The 26698-nt window shown below is 57.6% G+C and overlaps 3 protein-coding genes across 3 annotated transcripts; 1 reads left to right on the top strand and 2 right to left on the bottom strand.

The window, feature by feature from the left end:
• Positions 1 to 1864: 1864 nt before the first annotated feature.
• CFAP45 (cilia and flagella associated protein 45) lies at positions 1865 to 15554 on the bottom strand. Its single transcript, XM_058821549.1, has 12 exons — positions 15357 to 15554; positions 13809 to 13954; positions 13139 to 13274; positions 8629 to 8750; positions 8253 to 8388; positions 6523 to 6690; positions 5032 to 5210; positions 4279 to 4408; positions 3266 to 3412; positions 2170 to 2283; positions 2054 to 2117; positions 1865 to 1947 (listed from the first exon to the last, which is right to left on the bottom strand). Exons 1-12 carry the CDS (start codon positions 15552 to 15554, stop codon positions 1865 to 1867), a joined length of 1623 nt encoding a protein of 540 aa, XP_058677532.1.
• A 2393-nt stretch (positions 15555 to 17947) lies between these two features.
• Positions 17948 to 22796, top strand: LOC131569355 (high affinity immunoglobulin gamma Fc receptor I-like). The gene is given in 12 exon segments (XM_058821548.1): positions 17948 to 17978; positions 18612 to 18632; positions 18721 to 18951; positions 19174 to 19431; positions 19521 to 19811; positions 20146 to 20445; positions 20525 to 20611; positions 21293 to 21314; positions 21389 to 21435; positions 21537 to 21655; positions 21658 to 21784; positions 22786 to 22796. Coding segments are annotated over 12 exon segments (1545 nt in total).
• Positions 22797 to 23765: 969 nt separating this feature from the next.
• On the bottom strand, positions 23766 to 26698 carry TAGLN2 (transgelin 2). The gene is made up of 5 exons (XM_058821727.1): positions 26642 to 26698; positions 24703 to 24911; positions 24426 to 24600; positions 24246 to 24348; positions 23766 to 24163 (listed from the first exon to the last, which is right to left on the bottom strand). The coding sequence occupies exons 2-5, from the start codon at positions 24892 to 24894 to the stop codon at positions 24022 to 24024; spliced, it is 612 nt and encodes a 203-aa protein (XP_058677710.1). The 5' UTR covers positions 24895 to 24911; positions 26642 to 26698; the 3' UTR covers positions 23766 to 24021.

The raw sequence follows: 26698 nt of genomic DNA, 5'->3' as shown, positions 1-26698 counted from the left end.
CCCGTGCCACCCTCGGGTGCCAGCCCCGGTGCCACCCACCCGAGCAGGGTGAGGAAGTCGCGGCGCTCCTGCTGCAGTGCCAGCGCCCGCTGCTGTCGCCGCTTTGTCGCCTCCTCCTGGCGGCCCCGCTGCAGCTCCTGCAGCTGCTCCGCGCGGCGCCGCTCCCGCTGCAGCTCCCGGCGCCGCCACTCGCGCTCCGCCGCCTCCGCACTGCGCCTGAAGCGCAGGGCCTCCTGTGGGGACACTGGGGGCATTGGGGACACTGGGGACATTGGGGACATTGGGGGCATTGGGGACACTGGGGACATTGGGGACATCGGGGACATTGAGGGCACTGGGGACATTGGGGGCATTGGGGACACTGGGGACAGGGACAGGTCCTGGCAGTGCCAGTCCTGCTCCACTGCCTCCTCACTGCGCCTGAAGCGCAGGGCCTCCTGCGGGGCCATCGGGGGCACTGGGGGCACTGGGGACATTGGGGACATTGGGGACATTGGGGACATTGGGGACACTGGGGACAGGGACAGCTCCCAGTGCCGCCACTCCCGCTCCGCCGCCTCCTCACTGCACCTGAAGCGCAGGGCCTCCTGCGGGGACATTGGGGGCATTGGGGACATTGGGGGCATTGGGGACATTGGGGGCATTGGGGACATCGGCGGCATTGGGGACATTGGGGGCACTGGGGACACTGGGGACAGGGACAGCTCCCAGTGCCGCCACTCCCGCTCCGCCGCCTCCTCACTGCACCTGAAGCGCAGGGCCTCCTGTGGGGACATTGGGGGCATTGGGGACATTGGGGACATCGGGGGCACTAGGGGCATTGGGGACATTGAGGACATTGGGGACATAGGGGGTGTTGGGGACACTGGGGACAGGGACAGGTCCTGGCAGTGCCAGTCCCGCTCCACTGCCTCCTCATTGTGCTTGAAGCGCGGAGCCTCCTGTGGGGACATTGGGGGCATTGGGGACACTGGGGACATTGGGGGCATTGGGGACATTGAGGACATTGGGGACATTGGGGACATCGGGGATACTGGGGACAGTGGGGGCTTTGGGGACATTGGGGACACTGGGGACGTTGGGGACATCGGGGGCACTGGGGACACTGGGGGCATTGGGGACATTGGGGACACTGGGGACAGGGACAGGTCCTGGCAGTGCCAGTCCCGCTCTGCTGCCTCCTCATTGCGCTTGAAGCAGAGGGCCTCCTGCGGGGACATTGGGGACATCGGGGGCATCGGGGGCATTGGGGACACTGGGGACACTGGGGACACTGGGGACAGGGACAGCTCCCAGTGCCGCCACTCCCGCTCCGCCGCCTCCGCACTGCGCCTGAAGCGCAGGGCCTCCTGCGGGGACACTGGGGGCATTGGGGACATTGGGGACATTGGGGACATTGGGGACATTGAGGACATTGGGGACATTGGGGACGTTGGGGGTGTTGGGGACACTGGGGACAGGGACAGGTCCTGGCAGTGCCAGTCCCGCTCTGCCGCCTCCTCATTGCGCTTGAAGCGCGGAGCCTCCTGCGGGGACACTGGGGGCATTGGGGACATCGGGGGCATTGGGGACATCGGGGACATCGGGGACATTGGGGGCATTGGGGACATTGGGGACATCAGGGACACTGGGGACATCGGGGGACACTGGGGACATTGGGGGCATTGGGGACATCGGGGGCATTGGGGGTGCTGGGGACACTGGGGACAGGGACAGGTCCTGGCAGTGCCAGTCCCGCTCCGCCGCCTCCTCATTGCGCTTGAAGCGCGGAGCCTCCTGCGGGGACACTGGGGACATTGGGGACAGTGACAGCGACAGGGGACATTGGGGATACTGGAAACACTGGGGACAGGGAAAGGGACAGTCACAGGGACAGCTCCCAGGGCTGCCACTCCCGCTCTGCCACCTGCTGGCTGCGCTTGGAGCGCAGAGCGTCCTCCGGCGACACTGGGGACAGTGACAGGGGACACTGGGGACATTAAGGGCATTGGGGACAGGGACAGCTACAGGGGACATTGGGGATATTGGGGACAGGGACAGCTCCCGGTGTCACCAGGCGCGCTCTGCCGCCACCTGGCTGCTCTTGGTCCGCAGAGCCCCGGGGAGGTGACAGCGCCCTGGGGAGGGGACAGAGCCCGGGGAGGGGACAGGGGTGGCAGTGCCACCCACCTGCGCCTCCTGCCACTCCCGCTCGCGCTCCTTCGCGGCCTTGAGCCGGTCCAGCTCCCGCTGCTGCTCCTGGCACAGCCGCGCCCGCTCCGCCTGCAGCGCCACCTCCCGCTCCTGGGGACAGCGACACCGCTGGGGACAGGGACACCGCTGGGGACAGGGACACCACTGGGGACAGGGACACCAGTGGGGACAGGGACAGCGGGACAGCGACACCACTGGGGACAGGGACACCGCTGGGGACAGCGACAGTGCTGGGGACAGCGACACCACTGGGGACAGGGACACCGCTGGGGACAGGGACACCGCTGGGGAGACACCGCTAGGGACAGGGACACAGCTGGGGACAGGGACACCGCTCGGGACAGGGACACTGGGACAGGGACACTGCTGTGGACAGGGACACCGCTGGGGACAAGGGGACACCGGGACAGGGACAGCGGGACAGGGACACCGCTGGGGACAGGGACACTGGGACAGGGACACAGCTGGGGACAGGGACACCAGGACAGGGACACCGCTGGGGACAGGGACACTGACTGGGGACAGGGACACAGCTGGGGACAGGGACACTGGGACAGGGACACAGCTGGGGACAGGGACACCAGGACAGGGACAGACAGGGACACCGACGGGGGACAGAGACACCGCTGGGGACAGGAACACCAGTGGGGACAGGGACACCGCTGGGGACAGGGACACTGGGACAGGGACACACTGGGGGACGGGGACACTGACTGGGGACAGCGACACCAGGACAGGGACGCCGGTGGGAACAGGGACATCAGCTGGGGACAGGAACACACTGGGGGACAGCGACACGGAGACAGGGACACAGCCGGGGACAGAGATATCGGCTGGAGACAAGGACACAGTGGGGGACAGAGCCCTGAGAAGGTGACAAAGCCCTGGGGAGGTGACAGAACCTCGGGGAGGCGACAGCACCCAGGGGAGGGGACAGAGCCCCGGCATAGGAAAGTGCCATGGGAGGTGACAGCGCCTCGGGGTGGGACAGCACCCTGGGGAGGTGACAGCACCCTGGGGAGGTGACAGCACTCCGGGGGAGGTGACATCTCGCTGGCAGCCCCGCCCTCACCCCCTTGAGGCGCTGCTCCTCCAGGGCCCGCAGCTCGGCGCGCCTGTCGCGCTCCCGCTCGCGCTGCCGCAGCCGCTGGTTCTCCGCGTCCACCGCCCTCATCTCGGCCATGAGCTGCTGCTTGCGCTGCTGCCGCTGCTGCCAGGCCTGGCCACACCGAGGGGACACCGCGGGGACACCGCGGGGACACCGATCCCGTCACCGCAGAGCCCCGCAAACCCCGCCTGCCCACAGGGATCCCAATTCCCGCATTCCCCGGAGACCCCAAACCCCTGGGATCCCCAATTCCATGGGATCCCAAACCTCTGGGATCTCCCTCATCAGGATGCCCATTCCCTGAAATCCCCATTCCCTGAAATCCCCATTCCCTGAAATTCCCACTCCTTGGGATCTCCCACTTCTTGGGATCCCAAACCCCTGGGATCCCCCATTCCCTGGGATTACCCTGCTATAGATCCCAATTCCATGGGATCCCAAACCCCTGGGATCCCCTTGCTATGGATCCCCATTCCCTGGGGTCCCAAATCCCTGGGATCTCCCTCATTGGGACCTCCTTTCCCTAGGACCTCCATTCCCTGGGATCTCCCACTCCTTGGGACCCCAAACCCCTGGGACCCCCATTCCCTGGGATTGCCCTGCTATAGATCCCAATTCCATGGGACCTTAAACCTCTGGGATCTCCCTCATGAGGATCTCCCTCAGCAGGATCCCCATTCCCTGAAATCCCCAATCTCAGAAATCCCCATTCCCTGGAATTCCCATTCCCCAAAATCCCGATTCCCTGGGATCCCCCATTCCCAGAAATCCTCATTCCCCAAAATCCCAATTCCCCAAAATCCCCATTCCCTGGCACCTCCAATCCCTGGAATCCCCAAATCCCTGGAATCCCCACCAGCTCCGTGTCCCCTTGTGATGCCACCACATCCCCAAGGCCACCAGAGCCCCGATCCCACCCCGTGCTGCCCCCAACCCTTCCAACCCAAATTCCCAAATTCCCGCTGGGAATCTCCAACCTCGTGATCCTCCCTCTTCATCTGCTCCAGGTGTTCCAGGAGCCTCTGGCGCTCCTGGAGTTTCTGCTCAGCCTTCAGCGCCCGCTGCTCCTGGTGCTGCTCCACCTGCTTGAGCACCTCCAGCTTGTGGCTGGGAATTCGGGAAGCATTCGGGAATTATTTGGGAATTCGGGAATTCGGGAATTTGGGAATGGAAAAGTTCCGGTCTGGCTCCAGAACTGTGGAGTGCACGGGGTGGGAAAGGGAAAGGGGAAAGGGAAAAAGGAAGGGAAAGGGGAAAGAGGGAGAAAGGGAAAAAGAAAAGGGGAAAAGGAAGAAAAAGGGAAAGGGGAAAGAGGGAGAAAGGGAAATGGAAAAGGGGAAAAAGAAAAGGGGAAAAGGAGGGGAAAAAAATAAAGAGGGAGAAAGGGAAAAGGGGAAAAGGAGAGAGGGAAAAGGGGGAAAGGAGAAAGGGGAGAAAAGGAAAAGGCAAAAAAAGGGAAAAGAAGGAAAAGAATGGGAAAAGAAGGGAAAAGGGGAAGAGGAAAGAGGGAAAAAGAGAAAAGGAAGTAGGGAAAGGAGGGAAAGGGGAAACAGAACAGAAGGTAAAGGGAAGAAAATGGGAAGAGGAAAAAGAGAAAGGGAAAAGAGAAGAGGAAAAAAAGAATGGAGGAAGGGAGAAGAGATAAGAGGAAAGGGATAAGGAGAAAAGAGGAGAGGGAAAAGAAGGGAAAAGGGAAGAGGAAAAGGGAAGAGGAAAAGGGAAGCACAGACCTGATGATCTCCTGCTTCCTGCGGCGCTGCAGCTCCTCCTCCATCTGCAGCTCCTTCTCCCGCTCGCTGTCCAGGAGCCGCACCAGGCGCTGCTCCTCCGCCTGCAGCTCCCCCTGCAGCTGCTGCTTCTCTGCCAGCTGCCTGTCCTGGATGGATCTGCAGCGGGCGCTGAGCAGGAGCTGCGGGACACGGGAATGGGAATGGGAATGGGAATGGGAATGAAAATGTGAATGAAAATGGGAATGGGAATGGGAATGGGAATGGGAATGGGAATGAAAATGGGAATGGGAATGGGAGTCCTGGATCTGCTGCTTCTCTGCCAGCTGCCTGTCCTGGATGGATCTGCAGCGGGCGCTGAGCAGGAGCTGCGGGACACGGGAATGGAGATGGGAATGGGAATGGGAATGGGAATGGGAATGGGAACGGGAATGGGAATGGGAATGGGAATGGGAATGGGAACGGGAACGGGAATGGGAGTACTGAAGCTTCTCCTGCCTGTCCAGGATGGATCTGCAGCAGGCGCTGAGCAGGACCTGCGGGACACGGGAATGGGAATGAAATGGGAATGGGAGATGGGAATGGAAATGGGAATGGGAATGGGAATGGGAATGAAACGGGAATGGGAATGGGAATGGGAATGGGAATGAAATGGGAATGGGAGATGGGAATGGGAAATGGGAAAAATGGGAAATGGGAGCCCTGGAGCTTCTCCTGCCTGTCCTGGATGGATCTGCAGCGGGCGCTGAGCAGGAGCTGTGGGACACGGGGATGGAGATGGGAATGGGAATGGGAATGGGAAATGGGAATGGGAATGAAATGGGAATGCGAGATGGGAATGGAAATGGGAATGGGAATGGGAAATGGAAATGGGAATGGAAATGGGAATGGGAATAGGAAAGGGAAAGGGAAATGGGAATGGGAATGGGAAATGGGAATGGGAATGGGAATGGGAATGGGAATGAAATGGGAATGGGAGATGGGAATGGGAATGGGAAATGGGAGCCCTGGAGCTTCTGCCTGTCCAGGATGGATCTGCAGCGGGCGCTGAGCAGGAGCTGTGGGACACGGGGATGGAGATGGGAATGGGAATGGGAATGGAAATGGAAATGGAAATGGGAATGGGAGTGGGAAAAGGGAGCCCTGGAGCAGCCCCTTCTCCTGCCTGTCCAGGATGGATCTGCAGCGGGCGCTGAGCAGGAACTGTGGGACACGGGAATGGAAATGGGAATGGGAAATGGAAATGGGAATGGAAATAGAAATGGGAAATGGCAATGGAAATGGAAATGGGAATGGGAGTGGGAAAAGGGAACCCTGGAGCAGCCCCTTCTCCTGCCTGTCCTGGATGGATCTGCAGCGGGAGCTCAGCAGGAGCTGCGACACATGGGAATGGGAATGGGAATGGGAATGGGAATGGGAAATGGGAATGGGAAATGGGAATGGGAACGGGAATGGGACAAGGAAACGGGAAATAGGGGAAGGTTCCGGCCGCACCGAGTTCAGCCGCCGCATCTCGTCCTCCTGCTCCAGCCTCAGCCCGGCCGCGCGCTCCAGCAGCTCCCGGCGCTCCAGCTCCAGCTGCAGCCCCAGCTCCGAGGGCTCCCGCGCCTCCCGCTGCTCCTCCTGCCGCCGCTCCGCGCTGCGGGCCCGGCTGCGCGCCTCCTGCGGGACACGGACACCCTGGGACACCGTGGGACACTGTGGGGACACTGTGGGACACTGTGGGGACACTGTGGGGACACTGTGGGACACTGTGGGGACACTGCCGAGCCTCCTGCGGGACACGGACACTGTGGGACACTGTGGGACACTGTGGGGACACTGTGGGGACACTGCCGAGCCTCCTGCGGGACACGGACACTGTGGGACACTGTGGGACACTGTGGGGACACTGTGGGGACACTGCCGAGGCTCCTGCGGGACACGGACACTGTGGGACACTGTGGGGACACTGTGGGACACTGTGGGGACACCGTGGGGACACTGTGGGGACACTGCCGAGGCTCCTGCGGGACACGGACACTGTGGGACACTGTGGGGACACTGTGGGGACACTGTGGGGACACTGCCGAGCCTCCTGCGGGACACGGACACTGTGGGACACTGTGGGGACACCATGGGACACCGTGGGACACTGTGGGGACACTGCTGAGCCTCCTGCGGGACACGGACACTGTGGGACACTGTGGGGACACTGTGGGGACACTGTGGGGACACCATGGGACACCGTGGGACACTGTGGGGACACTGTGGGACACTGTGGGGACACTGTGGGGACACTGCCGAGCCTCCTGCGGGACATGGACATCGTGGGGACACTGTGGGACACTGTGGGGACACTGTGGGACACTGTGAGGACACTGCCGAGCCTCCTGTGGGACACGGACACTGTGGGACACTGTGGGACACTGTGGGACACTGTGGGGACACCGTGGGGACACTGCCGAGCCTCCTGCGGGACACGGACACTGTGGGACACTGTGGGGACACTGTGGGGACACTGGGACACTGTGGGGACACCGTGGGGACACTGGGACACTGTGGGGACACTGTGGGGACACTGGGACACTGTGGGGACACTGTGGGACACTGTGGGGACACCATGGGACACCGTGGGACACTGTGGGACACTGCCGAGCCTCCTGCGGGACACGGACACCGTGGGACACTGTGGGGACACTGTGGGGACACTGTGGGGACACTGTGGGACACTGTGGGACACTGTGGGGACACTGCCGAGGCTCCTGCGGGACACGGACACTGTGGGGACACCGTGGGGACACTGCCGAGCCTCCTGTGGGACACGGACACTGTGGGACACTGTGGGGACACTGCCTGTGGGACAGGGACACTGTGGGGACAGGGACACAGCTGGGGACACTGCTGGGGACATTCCCGGGCCTCTTACGGGACAGGGACACTGTGGGGACACTGCTGGGGACACTGCTGAGGAGAGGGACACTACTGGGGACACTGCCTGTGGGACAGGGACGCTGCTGGGGACATTCCCAGGGCCTCCTGGGGGGACAGTTCTAGGACATTCCAGGGTCCCTGGCACGAGGGGAGTGGGAAAAGCGGGACTGGGAAAAGGGGGATCAGGAAATTCGGGATGGGGGAAATCGGGATGGGGGAAAACTGGGCTCAGGAAAAGCAGGATTGGGAAAATCGGGTTCGGGAAATTCGGGATCGGGAAACTGGGGCTCGGGGAATCGGGAGATGCCCACAAAAGCCGCGTCCTGGCGGGATTTGAGGATCTGCGGCGGATCCGCCAGCGGCCGCGGGGGCTGAGCCTCGTCCTGGATCCGCTGGAATTCCTCATTGCCGAGGACGAGCGAGCCCGGGGGCCGATCCCTGGGAATTCTGGGGGACGCAGAGCACAATCAGGGACATGGGGACAGCTCCTGGTGTCCCCTGAGTCCCCAAATCCCACCTGGGTCCCCAAATCCTCTCCAAGTCTCCAATTCCCTTCTGGGTCCAACTTCCCCCTGAGTCCCCAAATCCCTTCTGGGTCCCCAATTCCTGTGAGTCCCCAAATCCCTTCTGAGTCCCTGGGGGTCCCCAAATCCCCTCTGGGGGTCCCCAAATCCCCCCGAGCCTCACACGAGGTCCCGGACCACGTCCTTGGTGAAGACGCGGATGGTTTTGGGTTTGTCCTGAGGCACCGGGCCCGGGGCGCTCCTCACATCCTGGAGCTGAGTGATGGGGCAGGAGGAGCCTGAAATCTGGGGGGAAAAATGGGGTGAGACCCCAAAATCAGCCCAAACTCGTCCCACAAAACCACCTTCAAAATCCCCACAAAATCATCCCAAAATCCCCCTAAAATCTCGTGAAAATAATCACAAAATCCCCCCCAAATTCCCCCCAAAACCCCATAAAAATAATCACAAAATCCTCTCAAAAGCCCCACAAAATCCCATAAAAATAATCACAAAATCCTCTCAAAAGCCCCCACAAAATCACCCCCAAAATCACCCCAAAATCTTCCCACAAATCCACCTTCAAAATCCCCACAAAATCACCCCCAAATCCCCCCAAAATCTCATGAAAATAATCACAAACTCCCCCCCAAAATCCCATTAAAATAATCACAAAATCCCCTGAAAAGCCCCACAAAATCACCCCCAAAATCTTCCCACAAATCCACCTTCAAAATCCCCACAAAATCACCCCCAAATCCCCCCAAAAATCTCATGAAAATAATCACAAACTCCCCCCCGAAATCCCATTAAAATAATCACAAAATCCCCTCAAAAGCCCCCACAAAATCACCCCCAAAATCACCCCAAAATCTTCCCACAAATCCACCTTCAAAATCCCCACAAAATCACCCCCAAATCCCCACAAAATCTCATGAAAATAATCACAAACTGCCCCCCAAAATCCCATTAAAATAATCACAAAATCCCCTCAGAAGCCCCCACAAAATCACCCCAAAATCACCCCAAAATCTTCCCACAAATCCACCTTCAAAATCCCCACAAAATCATCCCAAAATCTCATGAAAATAATCACAAACTGCCCCCCAAAATCCCATAAAAATAATCACAAAATCCTCTCAAAAGCCCCCACAAAATCACCCCCAAAATCACCCCAAAATCTTCCCACAAATCCACCTTCAAAATCCCCACAAAATCATCCCAAAATCTCCCCAAAATCTCATGAAAATAATCACAAACTGCCCCCCAAAATCCCATTAAAATAATCACAAAATCCCCTCAAAATCCTCCACAAAATCACCCCCAAAATCACCCCAAAATCTTCCCACAAATCCACCTTCAAAATCCCCACAAAATCATCCCAAAATCTCCCCAAAATCTCATGAAAATAATCACAAACTCCCCCCCCAAATCCCATTAAAATAATCACAAAATCCCCTCAAAATCCTCCACAAAATCACCCCCAAAATCACCCCAAAATCTTCCCACAAATCCACCTCCAAAATCCCCACAAAATCACCCCCAAATCCCCCCAAAATCTCATGAAAATAATCACAAACTGCCCCCCAAAATCCCATTAAAATAATCACAAAATCCCCTCAAAAGCGCCCACAAAATCACCCCGAAATTCCCCAAATCCCTCAGAATCCCCCAAATCACTTCAAAATCCCCCACAAAATCCATCAAATTTTGGGGTGAGGTTTTGAGGTGAGAGACCCCCCAAACACCGCAAAGTTCCTCCAAAATTCCTCCATAATTCCACCAAAATTCCCCCAAAATTCCTTCAAAATTCCTTCAAAATTCCCCCAAAATTCCTCCAAAATTCCCCCAAAATTCCTCCAAAATTCCTCCAAAATTACCCCAAAATTCCTCCGGCCTCACCTTCCTTGCCCTCTCCCCCTTTTCCTCTTTGTCCTTGTCCTTGTCCTTGTCCTTGTCCTTGTCCTTGTCCTTGTCCCGCTGCTCGTCCCTGGCCAGCTCCGCACTCCGCGCTCGCCGCAGCTGCTCCTGTGGGGACAAGGGACATTGTGGGGACATCTTGGGGACATCTTGGGGACAAAATCCCAGGGAACAACTTGGGGACACCCCGGGGCATTCCCTGGATCAGTAAAATATCGGGATGGGGAGCAACGGGATCCAGAAAATCACAAACTGCCCCCCAAAATCCCATTAAAATAATCACAAAATCCTCTCAAAAGCCCCCACAAAATCACCCCCAAAATCACCCCAAAATCTTCCCACAAATCCACCTTCAAAATCCCCACAAAATCACCCCCAAATCCCCCCAAAATCTCATGAAAATAATCACAAACTCCCCCCCAAAATCCCATTAAAATAATCACAAAATCCCCTCAAAAGCCCCCACAAAATCACCCCCAAAATCACCCCAAAATCTTCCCACAAATCCACCTTCAAAATCCCCACAAAATCACCCCCAAATCCCCCCAAAATCTCATGAAAATAATCACAAACTGCCCCCCAAAATCCCATAAAAATAATCACAAAATCCCCTCAAAAGCCCCCACAAAATCACCCCCAAAATCACCCCAAAATCTTCCCACAAATCCACCTTCAAAATCCCCACAAAATCACCCCCAAATCCCCCCAAAATCTCATGAAAATAATCACAAACTGCCCCCCAAAATCCCATTAAAATAATCACAAAATCCCCTCAAAAGCCCCCACAAAATCACCCCCAAAATCACCCCAAAATCTTCCCACAAATCCACCTTCAAAATCCCCACAAAATCACCCCCAAATCCCCCCAAAATCTCATGAAAATAATCACAAACTGCCCCCCAAAATCCCATAAAAATAATCACAAAATCCCCTCAAAAGCCCCCACAAAATCACCCCCAAAATCACCCCAAAATCTTCCCACAAATCCACCTTCAAAATCCCCACAAAATCACCCCCAAATCCCCCCAAAATCTCATGAAAATAATCACAAACTGCCCCCCAAAATCCCATAAAAATAATCACAAAATCCCCTCAAAAGCCCCCACAAAATCACCCCCAAAATCACCCCAAAATCTTCCCACAAATCCACCTTCAAAATCCCCACAAAATCACCCCCAAATCCCCCCAAAATCTCATGAAAATAATCACAAACTGCCCCCCAAAATCCCATAAAAATAATCACAAAATCCCCTCAAAAGCCCCCACAAAATCACCCCCAAAATCACCCCAAAATCTTCCCACAAATCCACCTTCAAAATCCCCACAAAATCACCCCCAAATCCCCCCAAAATCTCATGAAAATAATCACAAACTGCCCCCCAAAATCCCATAAAAATAATCACAAAATCCTCTCAAAAGCCCCCACAAAATCACCCCCAAAATCACCCCAAAATCTTCCCACAAATCCACCTTCAAAATCCCCACAAAATCACCCCCAAATCCCCCCAAAATCTCATGAAAATAATCACAAACTGCCCCCCAAAATCCCATTAAAATAATCACAAAATCCCCTCAAAAGCCCCCACAAAATCACCCCCAAAATCACCCCAAAATCTTCCCACAAATCCACCTTCAAAATCCCCACAAAATCACCCCCAAATCCCCCCAAAATCTCATGAAAATAATCACAAACTGCCCCCCAAAATCCCATTAAAATAATCACAAAATCCCCTCAAAAGCCCCCACAAAATCACCCCCAAAATCACCCCAAAATCTTCCCACAAATCCACCTTCAAAATCCCCACAAAATCACCCCCAAATCCCCCCAAAATCTCATGAAAATAATCACAAACTGCCCCCCAAAATCCCATAAAAATAATCACAAAATCCCCTCAAAAGCCCCCACAAAATCACCCCCAAAATCACCCCAAAATCTTCCCACAAATCCACCTTCAAAATCCCCACAAAATCACCCCCAAATCCCCCCAAAATCTCATGAAAATAATCACAAACTGCCCCCCAAAATCCCATAAAAATAATCACAAAATCCTCTCAAAAGCCCCCACAAAATCACCCCCAAAATCACCCCAAAATCTTCCCACAAATCCACCTTCAAAATCCCCACAAAATCACCCCCAAATCCCCCCAAAATCTCATGAAAATAATCACAAACTGCCCCCCAAAATCCCATAAAAATAATCACAAAATCCCCTCAAAAGCCCCCACAAAATCACCCCCAAAATCACCCCAAAATCTTCCCACAAATCCACCTTCAAAATCCCCACAAAATCACCCCCAAATCCCCCCAAAATCTCATGAAAATAATCACAAACTGCCCCCCAAAATCCCATAAAAATAATCACAAAATCCCCTCAAAAGCCCCCACAAAATCACCCCCAAAATCACCCCAAAATCTTCCCACAAATCCACCTTCAAAATCCCCACAAAATCACCCCCAAATCCCCCCAAAATCTCATGATTTGGGAGAATCGGGATTGGGGAAAATCGGGGTCAGAAAAGCGGCATCAGGGAAAACGGGGTCGGGAAAATTTGGGGATGGGGAAAAATTTGGGACTGGGGAGATCGAGATTGGGAAATTTGGGATAGGGAAAATTTGGCTCGGGGAATCGGGGATAGCGGGATTGGGGAAAATCGGGATCAGGAAAAGCGGGATTGGGGGAAAATCGGGATCAGGAAAAGCGGGATTGGGGGAATTTGGGACCGGGAAATTCAGGATCGGGAAATTTGGGGTGAGGGAATTGGGAGATGCCCACAAAAGCCGTGTCCTGGCGGGATTTGAGGATCTGCGGCGGATCCGCGAGCGGCCGCGGGGGCTGAGCCTCGTCCTGGATCCGCTGGAATTCCTCATTGCCGATGATGAGCGAGCCCGGGGGCCGATCCCTGGGAATTCTGCGGGACGCAGAGCAAAATCAGGGGAAAAATATCTCACATTATGGGGGAAAAAATCATGGATTTTAGGCAAAAAAACCCTTTAATTTTAGGGGAAAAATATTTCAAATTTTGGGGGAAAACCGGCCAAATTTGGGGGGAAGTAATCGTGACTCTTGGGGGTATATAAATTTTATAATAATAAAAGAGTAATAAAATTTATAATAATAAAATGAATAATAAGTTTTGTAATAATACAATTTGTAATAATAAATTTAAATGCTATTTTAATAATTAAATAATTGAAATGATAATTTTTATAATAATAAAATGTATAAAATAAATTTCCGAAATTTGGGGAAAACATTCCAGATTTAGGGGGGAAAGCCACTAGATTTTTGGCTAAAAAATCCAGGTTGTTTTTTTTTTTTTTTTTTTTTTTTGTCCTGAATTATCGGCAAAAATATCCGGAATTTTGGGGGAAACAATGGGGGAATTTCTGGAAAAAATTAAAGGATTATTGGAGAAAAAATGAGCAGATTTGGGGAGCCTCACATGAGCTCCCGGATCACGTCCCTGGTGATGACCCGGATGGTTTTGGGTTTGTCCCGGAGCGAGGGCAGCGCTCCAGGGGCAGCGGTGACATTGGTGACATTGGTGACATCTTGGAGCAGCACGATGGGGCTGGAGTGTCCCTCGGGCTGCGGGAAAGGACGGGGTGAGACCCCAAAATCTCCCCAAAATCCGCCCCAAAATTCCCACAAAGTGCCTCCAAAATCCGCCCCAAAATTCCCTCAAAGTCCCTCCAAAATCCGCCCCAAAATTCCCACAAAGTCCCTCCAAAATCTGCCCCAAAAATGCCATCAAAATCCACCCCAAATCAACTCCAAATCCCCAAAAACACTCCTAATCGTCCCAAAAAGCACCCCTAAATCCCCCCCAAATCTACCCAAAATCTCCCCAAAACCACCCCAAAAACCCCGCAAAATCCGCCCCAAAATTCCCACAAAGTCCACCCAAAATCCGCCCCAAAAATCCCACAAAAATCCACCCCAAATCAACTCCAAATCCCCAAAATCACCCATAATCGACCCAAAACCACCCCAAAATCCCCGCAAAATCTGCCCCAAGAATCCACCCCAAATCAACTCCAAATCACCCTTAATTGCCCCAAAACCACCCCCAAAATCCCCGCAAAATCCGCCCCAAAATTCCCTCCAAGTGCCTCCAAAAAATCCGCCCCAAAAATCCCATAAAAACCCACCCCAAATCAAATCCCCCAAACCACCCATCATCACCCCAGAACCACCATGAAATCGCCCCAAAATCTACCCAAAAAATCACCCCAAATCCCCCTGAATCAACCCAAAAATCACGCCAAAACCCCTCTAAATTTCCCCAGCACCCCCAAAAATACCCCCGGGTGCCCAAACCCCGCACCCGGTGCCCAAATCCCCCATCCCCAAAAACCTGCCCGGTGCCCAAATCCCCCATCTCCAGCCCTGCCCGGTGTCCCTCGGTGTCCCCGGTTCCCCTCCCCGGTTCCCCTCCCCGGTTCCCCTCCCCGGTTCCCTCGGTGTCCCCGGTTCCCGTCCCCGGTTCCCCCGGTGTCCCCGGTTCCCGTCCCCGGTTCCCCTCCCCGGTTCCCTCGGTGTCCCCGGTTCCCGTCCCCGGTTCCCTCGGTGTCCCCGGTTCCCCTCCCCGGTTCTCCCGGTGTCCCGGTTCCCCTGCCCGGTGTCCCCCGGTGTCCCCGGTTCCCCTGCCCGGTGTCCCCCGGTGTCCCCGGTTCCCCTCCCCGGTTCCCCCGGTGTCCCCGGTTCCCCCGCCCGGTGTCCCCCGGTGTCCCCGGTTCCCCTCCCCGGTGTCCCCCGGTGTCCCCGGTTCCCCTCCCCGGTTCCCCTCCCCGGTGTCCCCCGGTGTCCCCGGTTCCCCTCCCCGGTTCCCCCGGTGTCCCCCGGTGTCCCCGGTTCCCCTCCCCGGTGTCCCCCGGTGTCCCCGGTTCCCCTCCCCGGTTCCCCTCCCCGGTGTCCCCCGGTGTCCCCGGTTCCCCTCCCCGGTTCCCTCGGTTTCCCCGGTTCCCCTCCCCAGTTCCCGACCCCGCACCCGGCGCTCCCCGGGCGGGCTCCGAGCCCCGGAGCTGTTGCGGAGCCTCCGCCGAGCCCGGGGCACACGGGAGGCACCGGGAGGCTCCGCAGGGGCCGAGGTGGCACCGGGGGCTTTGGAGGGGACCCGGGAGCCCGGGGGGGCACCGGGATGGAGGGAGGCGGATCCCGGGCAGGGGCGGATGTCGCGCGTGGCCATTGGGGGATGTCGCGATTGTCGCCGGGCCCCGGCCGAGGGGAGGGGCAGCGGCTGTCGCGAGATGTCCCCAACTGCCCCCGGCGCGAGCGGCGCTGTCCCCAACGTCCCCAACAGCCCCAGAGCTGCGGGGGGAGGGGGGATCGAGGAGGGAAGGACGGGGTGGGACCCCAGAATCCCCCCAGAATCCCCCCAGAATCCCCCCAGAATCCCCTCAGAATCCCCCCGGAATCCCCCCAGAATCCCCCCAGAATCCCCCCAGAATCCCCCCAAAATCCCCCCAGAATCCCCCCAGAATCCCCCCGGAATCCCCCCAAAATCCCCCCAGAATCCCCCCAGAATCCCCCCGGAATCCCCCCAGAATCCCCCCAGAATCCCCCCAGAATCCCCCCGGAATCCCCCCGGAATCCCCCCAGGAGCACACGGTTAACTACAACCACTCTCCTCACGCAGCTTTTCATTGCGATGGTTACATACACACTCAGGAGGGTTTTACATTTTCAAGCGTTCTTTCCACTTCACGCGTCCCAGGAATTCTTTTGCTTGGTTTGAGCCTTGATTCGTTTTCATAAAGTACATGCCATAGTGCAGATTAAATTTATATATTTTCTGTCCTCACAAAGCCACCCCGTTCTGTGGTTTGACAGTTCTTGATAACCGAAGGGTCAGTGGTAAATTCATCTCAGCATTCTCTTTTTTGGTGTTTATTTATTTGCTACTTTTATGTAATAACACACAAATGTGTTCCTATCATACACATGAGATGCTCCACCTGTACATTAAATCAACATTAGCTATTTCACCAAATTATCTGAGTTCATTGTCACTTAGCTGCACAAATAAAGGCATTAGCTGCTTCTGCAACAGTTAATGTTGCAATACACAGCACATTGTCTCTATCTTGATATTTTGGGAGAGCCTAAACTATAATGTATTTATCACACTGAAATATATGTTCTACACAGGGATTAGGGTAAAAAGGATGACCAATTGTAGTGTATCAAAGGCAGTTTAAAAGTGATTATAAAATGTATTGTATCAAAATATTTTGCAAAAACCAATAAAATAGTGAAAGCCAATGACTACAAAGTTATTCATAACAGGGGGAAGGTGCATGGAAGGGTTTATTTGACTTCTCCTTATCCTGATCTGATTTTGTCAGCAATAAATTCAATTCGTATCTCTAATTCAGAGGCAGTTTTGCCTGTGACAGGATTTGATGAGTGATCCTCCCAGGATCCTGCCAGGACAGGACGCCCTGGATGTGCCCCAGCAGGACAGAACCCCGTCCCTTTCCCATCTGACTCTCAGCACAAACGGCCGCTTCCTTCTTGTCCAAGGAAAAGAAAGTGAAAGCGTTGAGAGGGCACAGCCCAACACCTCCATCCCCCACAGCCTCCCCACCCATCCTCGCACCCCAAACACCCCGTTTTTCCCCTCCCCTGTCGGCCCCCAAACCCGTTCCCTGCTCAGGTGCTCCCCGGGATTGCTGAGTCAGGAGCAGGGGGTGAGGGGACGTGGCACAAAAGTGAGGAAAATAAGGAAATAAGAGAAATAAAGAGAGGAAAAATTCAAGGGTGGGAGAGGGCACAGAAGCAAAGCTGCCCAGGACCTTCAAGTGATGCCTGCCCAGGAAATGAGCAGCCCAAGGGGGCTTAGCTGGGCCCTGGGTCACCCCAAAATCTGAGATACCCAGGGAAGGAGCTCAGACCCACGGGCCCACCCAGCCACTGCTGTTACCTGGCACCTCCATTCCCCTGGAACCCCAAAAATGGGACCCCCATTCCTTGTGTCCCCCCATCACTGGGACCCCCATCCCAGCACTGCCATTCCCCGGGATCTCCATGGCCCAGCACCCCATTCCCAGGGAACCCTCTCCTGTCCATTCCATCCCCTGAAATCCTCCTTTCCCCAGAACCTTGATTGTCCCAGGACCCTCAATTCCCACGGGAACCCCCATTCCCATGGGAACCCCCCATTCCCCTGCATCCCCATCCCCTGACCCCAAATCCCTGGAGCCCACGTTCCCCTGGCACTGCCATCCCTGAGTCCCCCCAGCCCTGGGCACCCCCATTCCCAGGGACCCCCCATTCCCCTGGGCACCCATTACCCGGGTCCCCAAACCCTCTGAGCCCCCCACTCCTGGGAACCCCATATTGCACCTTGTCCCCCCCAGCCTTGTCCCCAGACTGTCCCCTCCCTTCCCACAGCCTGTCCCCACGCTCACATCCCCATGACCCCGTGCTTGTGGCCACCCTGCCCCCACCAAGTGCCACCAACACGTGAGGACGAGACGTGGCCTCTTTCCCTTCCCCTTTATCCGAAAAGCCACCAGCGAGGGGACAGCCAGCCCCGGCAGAGGGTGACAGCCAGTGCACATGGCTGGGGACACCGGGATGGCCGGGAAGGTGGCACTGCTCCTGTGGGGTGAGTGCCCCGGGCACGGGGCCAAGACCCCTGGGATGGGGAGGGGAGGGGGCACAGGGGGGCTGCGGGGTCCCCTGAGGTCCCCAATGCCAGCAGTGCCAGTCCATGGTACCCACAGTGGACCTTGGTGGGACTGGGGATGTAGGGTGGCTTTGGGGACAGGAATTTGGGGACAGGAATGTGGGGACTGGCACCTTTGGGCTCAGGGAGCTCTGGGGATGGGGACAAGGGAACTGGGATGCAGGGACAGAAGGGGACAAGAACGGTGAGGATGCAGCCATGGGGATGGGATCATGAGCTGGTGGGGGTGACCTGGGCCAGCATGGGCTGTGTCCGTGCTGTCCTTGTGCCTGGGGTGTCCACGGTGTCCCCACCCTCAGCCCAGGGTGGCCTCTGTGTGCCCGTTCCCAAGGTGTCCATGCCACAGAAATGTGGTGCACGGGTGGCTGTGACATGGACATGTCCCCCTGGCCTCACCAAATCTTTTGGGGACCACCCAGACACAGTTTCTTACAAGAACTGCTGACCCCACGGGGACAGCTTGGGGACATCGAGCAGCCCCACACCCCGTGTCCCCATGCTGCTGTCCCCACAGTGCCACCCCCACCCAGCCCTGTCCCTTCTCCCTTCCAGCCCAGACCCTCGGCCTCGCTGGTGAGTCCTCAGGTGATGTCATGGTCCCATCCCGCTGTCCCCAGCCCCATGGTGGCCCTGGCAGGCTGGTGTCCCCTGTCACCAGCAGGTGCCCAGACCACCCAGATCCTGGTGGAGCCCCCATGGACACCACCAGTGCTGTGGGACCGGGTGACACTGACCTGCCAGGGCTCGGGGACCGCCGGTGGCACCACCTGGTACAAGGACGGGAAGCGCTGGGGGCAGGAGGGACGTGCACGTCTCAATGTCACCGAGAGAGGCACCTACATGTGTTACAGACCTGACACGGGGCTTAGCCCCACTGTGACTGTCTCAAACGGTGAGCAGGGTTTGGGTGTCCCCAGGCTGGCACCTGCAGGGACCCCGAGGGCTCTGGGTGGGCTCCGCTCCGTGGGTCACCTCCTGTGTGCCCAGAGCCTGTCCCCTGCCCTGGGGACATCCCAGGGCATCCCAGTGCTGGAATTGGGGACACCTGGTGCGCTGGACCCTCCAATGGGGGGTTCTGGTGCCATCAGGTGTGACAGGTCCCCTCTGTCCCCAGATGATCTGGTGCTGCAGGTGCCGGTGCGGGTGCTGCTGGAGGGGGACACGGTGACACTGCGCTGCCGGGGCTGGCTGAACAACAAGGTCACCTCGGTGTCCTTCTACCACGAGGGGACAGAACTGATGGGGCTCCCTGATGGCACAGAGCTGTCCCTGTCCCCTCTGCAGCTGAGCCACAGCGGCCGCTACAGCTGCAGGGGCTGGGTGGAATACTGGGAGTGGAAGGAGTCAGCGCCGGTGACAGTGACAGTGCACGGTGAGCCCCCCACAGCCCCCACAGCCCGACACCCCCACAGCCCCTCCCCAGGGATTCAGGCTCACAAATCCCCTCCCCTCTCCTTCCAGAGCTCTTCTCGGTCCCGGTGCTGGTGCTGGAGGGTCCCCCCGAGCTCACCGTGGGGTCCCCCCTGACTCTCAGCTGCCGCAGCACCCCCAGCCCCCTGCGGCCCCCAGCCCCCCTCCTGTACCTGTTCTATCAGGATGGGCGGGTGCTGGGGGGCCCGCAGGGGTCCCCGCAGCTGCTGCTGCCCGCCGTGGGGGTCTCCCACTCGGGGAATTACAGCTGTGAGGCGCAGTCCCAGAGTGGGGCCATGCGGAAGAGCAGTGCCCGGCTCAGCGTCACGGTGACGGTGCCCAGTGAGTGCAGGAATGGGCACGGGGAGCCCTCACATCCCTCCCCAATCCCCTGCCTGGGGACCTGCATGTCCCCTTGACACGTTCCTTGTGTCCCCCCACCTCTGCCCTGTGTCCCCTCGCCCCTCCTTGGTGTGACTCCATCTCTGACATCGCCCATCACACCCATCCCCATTGTCCCTATGCCCCCACACCGGCTGCCAGCCCCTCCTTGTGCCCTCAGCTCTGTCTGTGTCCCCATGGCCAATGCCACCATCACCCCTGGTCCCCTGTCTGTATCCCCACAGTGCCCGTGGCCAATGCCACCATCGCCCTCTGTCCTGTGTCCCCACAGTGCCCGTGGCCAATGCCACCATCATCCCCGGTCCCCTGGCACACCAGGTGCACACAGGTGACAACGTGACCCTGCGCTGCTCGGTGCAGGTGGGCTCAGCCCCTGTCACCTTCACCTGGCTGCACAACGGGCAGGAGGTGGCCCGGGGTCCCCTCCTGGAGCTCAGGGACATCGATGTGGGACATTCGGGCACCTGGCAGTGCGTGGCCACCAACCAGCTGGGACAGGACGGGCACCGCGTGTTCTGGGCACTCAGCCCTGAGCTGGCACTGGAGGTGACACCTGGCTCACCCTGGGTCACAGGTGGGGTCACACAGGGTCGCCAGGGTGTTACTGACCTCCATGGTTCAGGGTCACCCCAGTGTGTCCCCTCTGTCCCCAGCAGTGGCTGTGAATGTCGGCAGGACCCTCCTGTTCCTGCTCCTGCTCCTGGCTGTCATCGGGGGCTGTCACTGGTGGCACCGCCGGGGTGGGTGACAATGGGGGGGATGGGGGTCCTGGAGTGAGGGGGAGCCCCCAGAGTGGGGTCAGAGATCAGCAGCACCCAGGACCCCTGAGCTGGGGGACACTGAGCCTGCAGTGACCTCGGCTGGGCGTCCTGAGGGATTTGGGGTGAATTTGGAGGGTCTTGGTTGTTCTCCAGGGTCGTCTCTGGGTGGCCTTTGAGGAACATTGGGGTGGAGCTCCTGGGGGGTTTGGGGAGCTCCTGGAGGGATGTGTAAATTTTCTGGGAAGCTGTGGTCAAACCAATGGGCGCTCAGATTTGAATGTTGGCACCTGGTTTGGCCGCCGGGATTTGGACGCGCCTCCGAGAACACGGGGGTTGAAAAGCAGAGCGCTCTGTGTGGGGATTGTTGCTGTGGGATCTTTCTGGGGTCCTGGGGGAGTTTTGGGGCGCCCGTCCCTGCCAGGCTTGGGGTTCTGGGGGCTCAGAGGGTTGGGGGCACCAGGGGGGCTGGGGGCACTGAGGGGATGCAGAAGTTCTGGGGGTTCAGGGGTGCTCTGAGTGTCTGGGGGAGTCAGGGTCCATTGGGAATCGGGGCTGCAGTGCGGATTTGGGGGTCCCGTGGGTGGTTGGGGCTGCCGAGGTCCCAGGAAGGTTCAGGGGTCCCGGTGTCCCCTCGGTCACCCTCTCCCCTTTCCCTTGCAGCCATGAGGAATCTCCATGAGAGGTGAGTGGGGGGCTCGTGCTGGGACTCCCCTTTCCCCCTCCCCAGCCACCCCCAGACCCCTCTAATCCCCACAGGACCCCCCGGGAGGAGGGGGCTGTGCTCACCACCCACACCATGAGCAGTGAGTGGGCAGAGGGTGACTACAGGGGGACACAGGGACACCCACAAATGTCACCCCCACCCAGGTCCCCACAACCGGTGCCACTCTCAGGGCCACCACAGGTGCCCCCCCGCCCTGCCCCACCTCGGGACCCACAAGTGACCAACGCGGAGCTGTCGGGACCCCAGAAGGGACAGCGGGACCCCCGTGACTACGAGAGCGTGCTGTGACACTGGGGGCACTGGGGGGCACTGAGGGGGCACTGGGGGCATCGATTCCCCTCAGGGGTCTCTTCATTCCCCCTCCCAATGCTGGGGGAGCATTTTTCCCCCTCTTATGTACCCAAAATTCAGTTTTTTGGTCAAACTGCGTGAGGAGCATGGCTCACTCTTTAAAATTTGTAAATGTTTAGTAAGGACTAAAAGGGATTATATATAATAATATATAATTATATGTTATAATTGAGAATAATATGGTATAATATATAATAATATATGTATAATTTATGATACAGAATGCATAATATATATATTATATAATATGTAATATGTAATATGTAATATGTAATATGTAATATGTAATATATTATAATATATATAATATATAATATATAATATACTATTATATATTATATAATATATTATATATTATATAATATACTATAATATATTTTGCATTATATGATATACTATATATTATATTATATTATATTATATTATATTATATTATATTATATTATATTATATTATATTATATTATATTATATTATATTATATTATATTATACTATATTATACTATATTATACTATATTATACTATATTTATTATATTATATTTATTACATTACATTATATTACATGATATATATTGTATAATATATATCATGTATGATATATATTATAAATAACACTATAATATATATTATATAGAAAATAAAATGTGAAAAGACTTCTGTGTAACCGAAAAAACCAGTGTAAGGCCATGCACCGATGGCATGTAATCCCAGCAATTTTACTCTATATAGGGAAAATTATTTAAAGCTTTTTAGGTGCTCTTTTGCAGTTCCATAAAAGCACCCCAGCGCTGAAAATCCAAAAATATTGTCCTCTTTTTCTCCTATCATTAAACTTTTAAAATTCTAAGGAGTGAACTCTGGTTTTCAGAGTCACTCAGAATTTCTTGGAATTTTTTGTCCTTTATGTTTTCCGTGGAGTAGCATTGCCACCTGCTGTTTGATATTCTGAATTACAGTGCTTATTTTGGGTGCTTTACTTCAATTTTATGCGGTTCTATCATCGTCATCATCATCCTTTGGCGATGTCATTTTTTGGGTTTGAATTTCGGGTAACTCCCTATTTCCCTCATCTTAAGGTTTAAAGTGAGGGGGAACCCCTGTTGCCTTCCCTTATTAAGGGTTCAAATTGAGAAAATCCCCCTTTCCCCATCATTTGAGCGATTTAAATTAAGGGAAATGCCTCTTTTCCCCATATTTTAGGGGATTAAATTGGTTAGGAGAACCCGTTTAATTGTAATTTTGCTGGTTTGAGGTCAACACCCAAACTCTGCCTCATCCTTTGGCCAAACCTTCACCCTGGCAGGTTTTATCTCCTCCTGTGCTGACTTTGTCCATTCCTTGTCCTGGCACTGGAGGCGAGACCCAGGAATGTTCCATCTTTCATATTTATTTTGTGTTCTGAAGGTTTTAGGTCATTTTGATCAAGCCACAGCCGGTGAGTTTCACTCATTGGCCCAGTCCTTCGTTATCAATAACAAACATCCGAGGATTGCTCCCAAACAAAAGGGTTTTGGCTACCTTTGGACTCCTGGGGGCCACCTCTCAACTGCCCCCAAGAAATGGGAATGGAATTCTTTCCGTCCTCTGTGTCTTGCTTTGAGAGACAAATATCTGCCAAGGAAGGCAGGAACGGAAAAGAAGACCCCGTGCTCCAAATTATTAGAACTTCAAAAATACGGGGGGAAATGTAGAAAAGGGCATAACAGCTCTGTAGTAGAAAAGAAACAGAACAAACAACACAAAACCAGAGGGGGAAAAAATCTGGTTTTTCATATTTGGTGCAGTTATAACTGTGGCCAGCAGGGGGCGATGCAAGGAGCGCTCCCGGCCAGCAGGGGGCGCTGCGATGCAGCGACAACTCAGCCCCGCCCCTTTGCTCTAGCCCCGCCCCTTTGCTCTAGCCCCGCCCAGTCCCTGCTGACCCCGCCCCCATTGTCGTGGCCCCGCCCCTCCACGCGGCCATGGGGTCTCTGCACCCCCAAACCGGGATCCCCCCCTTGTAACCCAGCAGGACCCCCCTGCCCTCCCCCAGCCCCAAATCACGACCATCCAAGCCTGGAAAGAAGTGGATCCGTTTATTGGGGCACAGGGGTTGCTCCCCAACACGCTGGGGGGGCCCTCCAGCAGCCCCCAAGGCACTGCGGGGCGGTGGGGTGGGCACAGCACCCACCCAGCCTAATAATAATAATAAAAAATTACTTTGGTCCTGACAAAACTGGGGCCGGGGGGCACCCGGCTGGTCCAAGGCGGGGGTTAAGGCAGTTTTGGGGGGGCCCCCTGGCACGCAGAGGCCTGGGGGGGTCCGGAGGGGCTCAGAGGATCTGGCGGGGCATCCCGTAGCCCGTCATGCCAGCCTGCGAGGCGCCCCGGTTGGTGCCCATCTGCAGCCCGATGACGCTCTGCCCCTCCTTCAGCTTGTCCTCGGAGAAGACGCGCCGGTTCTCCTGCGACTTCCTGCGGGCACAGCGGGCGTCAGCAGCCCCAAAGGACCCCCCCAGCCCGGCCTCCTGCCCCTCCAGCACCCCCCAGCACCTACTTGGGGAACCAGTTGGGGTCTCCCACGAAGAGCCCGTCACCCTTGGCCACGGCCAGGCTGCCCAGGTTCATCAGGGTCCTCTGCACGCACGCCATGTTCTTCCCTGGAGGATCCACAGCAGGCTCAGCTCTGTCTCCATCTCCATCCCCATCCCCACCCCACGGCCTCCGGGTCACTCACCCTCCCAGAGATCCACGGTCTGGAAGATGTCGGTGGCGGCGATGCCGTAGCGCTCGGCCGCCTGCAGGAACTGCGAGATCTGCTCCATCTGCTTGAAGGCCATGGCCGACGCCTGGATCTTGGCCACGGGCGCCTGTCCCCGCGGGTGGAGGCTGTTGATGAGCCGGCACAGCACCTGCAGGCAGGGACAGGGACAGGGACAGGGACAGGTACGGGGTTAGGGTTTGGCTCAGGTGCGTGGCACACTCCCCGCCCCGCTGTCCCCAGGGCTACTCACTGTGCCATCCTTCAGCCACTGCTGGAAGCCGTCCCTGCCGGGCGCCGGCTGTGCCACCGCGCTGCCGCCGTCGCCGCCGCACTGCGCCAGGATCCAGCGCACCAGCACCTGCTCCAGCTCGGGGTCGTACTGCCGGTCGATCTTCTGCTGCACCTCCCGGCTCAGCCCGTACGAGGGGCCCCGGTTTGCCATGCTGACGGCAGGGGGGTCTGCAGGGATGGCACCCGTCGGTGGCTCTGCTGGCACCGGGGCACCCACCCCGTGAGCCCCATCCTGGTGTGGAGCCTTATCACCCATGCCAGGCGCTGCCCAGGCTCTGCCCTCTTCCTGCCCAGTTGGCCGGGCGCAGGCGCTGGCTCTGTGCCCACCCAAGGGCCAGCAGGGTGGGCAGCACCCTCTGTGCCACCCTGAGCATCCCCATCCCGCTGCCCGGCCCCGCACAGGCTTGGCAGGCACCGGGGGCCGGTCGGAGCTTGTTTGCAGATCTCGCCCGTTTGCTCGGGCCCGGCGCCAGATCCGGGACTGGCACAGGAGCGTGGGGCCAGGGCTGATGGCGGCGGTGTCCCCACCCCGGCGGGGCAGCCAGACCCCACCCTGGCCAGGTGCTGTGCCAAGGTGCCGCTGGAGCGGTGCCACCCATGCTGGAGATAATGCCCACGGGGAACATGAGCAGGGCGGCCCTGCCCGTACTGCCCAAGCCCCCGGGGTCTCTCTGTGCCCTCTGCCCACCAGTGCCGTGGTGGGCACATGAGGCTGCCCACCCCTTCATTGCCCCCACACCCTTTCCTGAGCCGCTGGCATTTGGGGGGCACCGAGAAGCCAGAACACGTGCAGGCAGCCCTGCGTGCCCGGTGTTCCTGTGCCAGCCGGGCACATGTGGCAGTCGCTGCCCAGCCCACATCGGGGGTGCCAGGCTGAGCTCACCCCTGCCACACACCCAGCTCGGGGGTCCCATCACCAGGAGCAGCCCCAGGACGTGAAGGAAAACCGAGCCCAGCCGGGTGTGCCCCCGGAGCCAAAGCTTTGGGGCACCGTGGGGGTCTCCGGTGCCAGGCGCGGGGCACGGGGACCCCGCGGGGAGCGGCGTGGGGAGCGGCCGGCCGGGGGCCAAGGCGTTGGGAAACAAAGAGGAGCTGGAACTGGGATCATTTCCCGACCCAGCCGGAGCTTGCCCAGGCGGGATGGGGACACACCCGGACCCAGCCCCGCTGCCCCGGCGACCTCCGGACTCCGCGGGGGGAGAAACTGCGCCCAAGCCGGCTGGGCTGGGGACCCTCCGGCCATCGTGGGGGCACAGAGGGTCCCGGTTATGGGGCAGCCACCCGGGGGTCCCCAGGGACAGCCTGGGCACCCCGAGCTCTCTCCTAGCGCTGGCAGCGAAAGCGCTGTACCCAGCCCCGCTTTGGGGGACCGAGCCACGCTGGGGACCCCCCAAGACCCTCCAGTGCCAACAGGGAGGGGACCCCAACCCGCACGGGGCCACCCTGGGGACCCCGACACACCCCGGGGACAGCAGGGAGCGGCCGCACCCAGGGATGGAGCACCCTGGGGTGCCCAGAGCCCCCCGGGAGCAGCGGGAGGGGACACCGGGGGACACCGGCGGCGGCGGGGAGGGGACCGGAGCCAGCCCGACGGGCGCGCCCCGGGGCTCCCCGCACGGCGGGGCCGGAAGCCGCACCCCGGTCCCGTTTCCCGGGCGCGGCCGCGTGTCCCGGCGGCTCCGCGGGCGCGGTCCGGCCGCAACCGCTACCGGGACGGGCAGCGGGGACACCCCGGGGGACACCGGGCGCGCCCCGAGCACCGAGCGGCCGGTCCCCATCTCCGCCTCTTTCGTTCTCCCGGTCCGCATCTCCCTCCCGCTGCCCGCGCCGCTCCCGGTGCCATCCCCATCCATCACGTGCCCACCTGCGCCCGGTGCCCGGTGCCAGCCCCTCCCTACCTGCGGCGCCGGTCCCGCGCTCCCGGGGCGGCAGTGCCGGATGCCGCCGCCCGCGCC

This window comes from Ammospiza caudacuta, chromosome 30 (assembly GCF_027887145.1).
Source record: "Ammospiza caudacuta isolate bAmmCau1 chromosome 30, bAmmCau1.pri, whole genome shotgun sequence".
In the NCBI taxonomy this organism is placed as follows: domain Eukaryota; kingdom Metazoa; phylum Chordata; class Aves; order Passeriformes; family Passerellidae; genus Ammospiza; species Ammospiza caudacuta.
This window is presented reverse-complemented; position numbering and strand designations above follow the sequence as displayed.